The sequence below is a fragment of the Galeopterus variegatus genome, unplaced genomic scaffold, assembly GCF_000696425.1.
Source record: "Galeopterus variegatus unplaced genomic scaffold, G_variegatus-3.0.2 Scaffold1720, whole genome shotgun sequence".
Taxonomy (NCBI): Eukaryota; Metazoa; Chordata; class Mammalia; order Dermoptera; family Cynocephalidae; genus Galeopterus; species Galeopterus variegatus.
Window position 1 is genome coordinate 2062 of NW_007727831.1, and position 3632 is coordinate 5693.

General features: G+C 37.2%; 1 protein-coding gene across 1 annotated transcript in view; it reads right to left on the reverse strand.

Annotated features, from left to right (window-relative positions):
* Positions 1–3632, reverse strand: part of ARHGAP28 (Rho GTPase activating protein 28) — a gene marked incomplete at its 3' end in the record, with an annotated part of 75843 nt that overhangs the window by 898 nt on the left and 71313 nt on the right. Inside the window, 1 exon segment of the mRNA XM_008578569.1 lies at positions 3177–3233. Within this exon segment, the coding sequence (XP_008576791.1) occupies positions 3177–3233 (57 nt within the window).

Here is a 3632-nt window from a genome sequence, read left to right on the forward strand (position 1 = left end):
ATGTAAATTTGTTCACTAGGACAGGAGCACCGATCTATCAACTTCCCATCACATCCCAGGATGCCACTGTACAGGCAGGTGGCCAACAACAGCCTCAAAATAATTCTGGATTTGCATAACATTTCCCTTTTCGAAGTACTTTCACAGACTTTACCTTAACTTTTATACTATAAAGAGAAGGTTTGAAGCTCAATTCAAGAGAAAATAAACCTTGCTCCCACATAACGAAGCATCAAAGTGTAACTATTAGAAACATAGATTCTAGAACCAGATTCGAATCCTGCATCAACTACTTAGTCACTGTGTGGCTTTGGGCAGGTTATTTAACCCCTGTGGCTTCTATTTTATTATCTATAAAATGGGAATACAGTTGGCACTGCATATCCACAGACTCTTCATCCATGGATTCAACCAACAGTGGATCAAAAACATTTGAAAAAAAAAAGTGTCTGTACTGAACATAGACAGACATTTTCTTCCTTGTCACTGTTCCTTAAACAGAACAGTATAACAACTATTTGCATTGCATTTACATTGTATTAGGTACTATAAATAATCTAGAGATGATTTAAAGTATATGGGAGGATTGTGTAGCTTATATGCAAATACTATGTCATTTTATACTAGAGATTTGAGTATCTACAGATTTTGGTATCCAAGGGAGGTCCTAGAACCAATCCCCTGCAGATACCGAGGGATGACTACAGTCATCGTAGCTACCTTACAGGGCTGCTGTGAGGATTAAATGAGTTAATATATGTAGAGTGCTTAAGTCATATGTATTTGCTCTCGTTTTTTTGATCAATGACACTTATTCTGGACCTTTCATGGACATTTAGGGAAAGTGACTGTAGTTTGATATTTAGAGATTGTTGAGTATTTTATTCCTTAATAATGACACAAGATGGTGCCAGAGGGTTGGCATTTATACTTGGGGATTCCATCCGCAACTAGAAATCTATAACCAGGGTTGCTGAAAATTTATAGTGTACACCAGAGAATCCAGGCTTTTCTTTGTCTGTCTGTATTCTCCTTAAAATGGTCTCTTGGTGGGGAGATCCTGGAGGAAAGCTTTATGTTCTAGAATCCCTGGGGAGTTCCCAAGTTGAAGGAAAATCTGTCTATTGATATGCCATGACTGAAAGGAATCAGCTGCCTGTAAAGTTACTGAGCTTTATAGTAGTGAAAACACCCCTGTGACAAGCTGCTAGGTTACTGGAGGTCATGAGTGCCAGAATCAGGGAGCAGGTAACAGGTGTACACACCACGTAGCAAAGGAACAGAGGAAGGAGTACTTAAAGGATCGAATCATATTATCTCAGCACAATCTGCTCATGGGTGTTTAGATATTTATGACAAATTTGTACATAAGAAATGACACAAGTCCAGCATGTTATTGAAAATGGCTAATGCACATTGAAGTGAGCTTGCTTGAGTAATAGGAACTCTCAGGAGCGTGTCTCAGTACAAAGCATTAGGAGGAGATAAGACATTATCTTAATGTATAAATTGTAGGCTGAGGGCTCTCTCAAATATTCCAACACAATCCAAAATAACCTTTTGGGGGAAAAAAAACACCAGATGTAGATGTAGGCTTGGGGCCTCTGTATTTCCATCAATTTCATAGAAATTATGAAGTTACCTCTATGATTAAAAGTCTAATGTGACAAATAATCATTTGCTTTGTTTAGGAAACTTGGCCCTACATTGCTTTGTAGTTACTAGTTTTGTAGTTAATTCATTTAATGCAGACTAATTCAGAGTATTCTTTTTCCTGAGGTCATTATTTTCCCAGAAAGTTATTAAGCTTTTCATGAAAGTATCTAAGGTTTGATTGATGAACTATGAGTCCTTTAATTTTATGGGCAATTTTTGGGTCAAGTTTGCAAAGAGAAAGTAATTACACTAGTGGAAAGACTCTGCATTCTCTAAGATCCATTTTTTTTTTTTCCTTTTTGTCTTTTTTTCGTGACCGGCAACGGATCGCAACCCTCANCATCTAAATGGGATATTCAAAGAGTGGTGCTGTCTGGTTAACAGAAATTTCAGTTTTGTCATGATCGAATGGAAAATTATTTACTTGAAAATTTTGCATCTTTTCAAAATGAATTCTCTCTCTATATATATACATATATCAATAAATTCATATTTGTTTGAGGATGTACTATTCAGGTAACCATTTTAAACATGTACCTTCTCCAAGGATGGTGGTGTTGATTTAGAAGGTTTATGTGGATTAACTCAATACATACCCTAGAATGAATGTGTTATGAATTGTGTACCCCAAAAAGACATGTTGAAGTCCTCCCACTACCTCAGAATGTGACCTTATTTGGGAATTGGGACATTACAGATGTAATTAGTTAAGATGAGGCCAAACTGGAGTAGGGTGGGCCCTTAATCCAATGTGCCTGGTGTCCTTACAAGAGGAGAAGAGACACTGAGACACATAAGAGAGAAGAGCATGCGCAGAGACTGGAGATGCAGCTCCCAGCTAAGAAAGGTCAAGTTTCACTGGCATAACCAGAAGCCAGGAGAGAGGCAAGCAGCAGATCCTTCTCTCACAGCTCTTGGAAGGAACCAACATTACCAATACCTTGATTTCAGACTTTTGGCCTCCAGAACTGTGGGAGAACAAATTTCTATTGTTTTAAACCACCCAGTTTGTGGTATCTTGTTACAGCAACCATAGGAAACTAATAAAAATACTTTTAAATAGCGTCAGTTCTTATTATACTTTCCTCATATTTCCAATAAGAACCAAGAGAGCATGCCAAGGAATGGATATTGAGGGATGTGGACTTGGGAAGGAGGGAGAGACCCTGGCATATTGCAGCCAAGACTGTAGTCCTAAAATACTCCTTTGATCATCTCATGTGCCTTCCCTTCCAGCTGGAAGATAAATTCCACACTCTGACATTATTGAATCTTTACCATAATAATCGCGTTTCCCTACAACTCTCGATAGTGTTCACACTGTGTGCAGGATGCCTAACCACAGGGTTTGAGTCATCAGTTAGTTGAGTCCCTATACCATTCCTTTACATGCCATAATGAAAATGGCAAGTCTGAAGGACAGATCGTGACCAAAATTATACACACATATGGTGGATGTAGCCAGAGACTGACTACGTACGGAGAAAATAGGGGGAAAGAGAAATTATCTGGTTTTTTACCATTCTTCTTGAAGAGGGTGATTTTTGTAGTACCTTTGAAGTCTTGGGGCTTGTCACCTAAAAAGAACATATTTGATCTTTAGAAATGACTAATTTTCCTTCAATGTTAGGAAAATAAGCATATGCTGCTTTTGGAAATGTAAACTGGTACAATCTTTGTGGAAAACATTTTGGCAATATTGTAAAATGTATAATAATTTATAATAATTTTGGCCCAACAATTTCACATTTATAAATTTGTCCCACAAATATACTTTATTTGTGAAAAAGTATATATATACTTTTCACATATATATACAAGTTTATTCACTGAAACACAATCATAACAGAAAAAGATGGGACCCAATCTAACTGTTTAACAATATGGGATTTGCTTAAATAATTTGTGTGTCAACGGGTTATCACGCAAAAAAAGCAAAGAAGCAGGCTTTGTGGACTGATACAGAATAATCACCA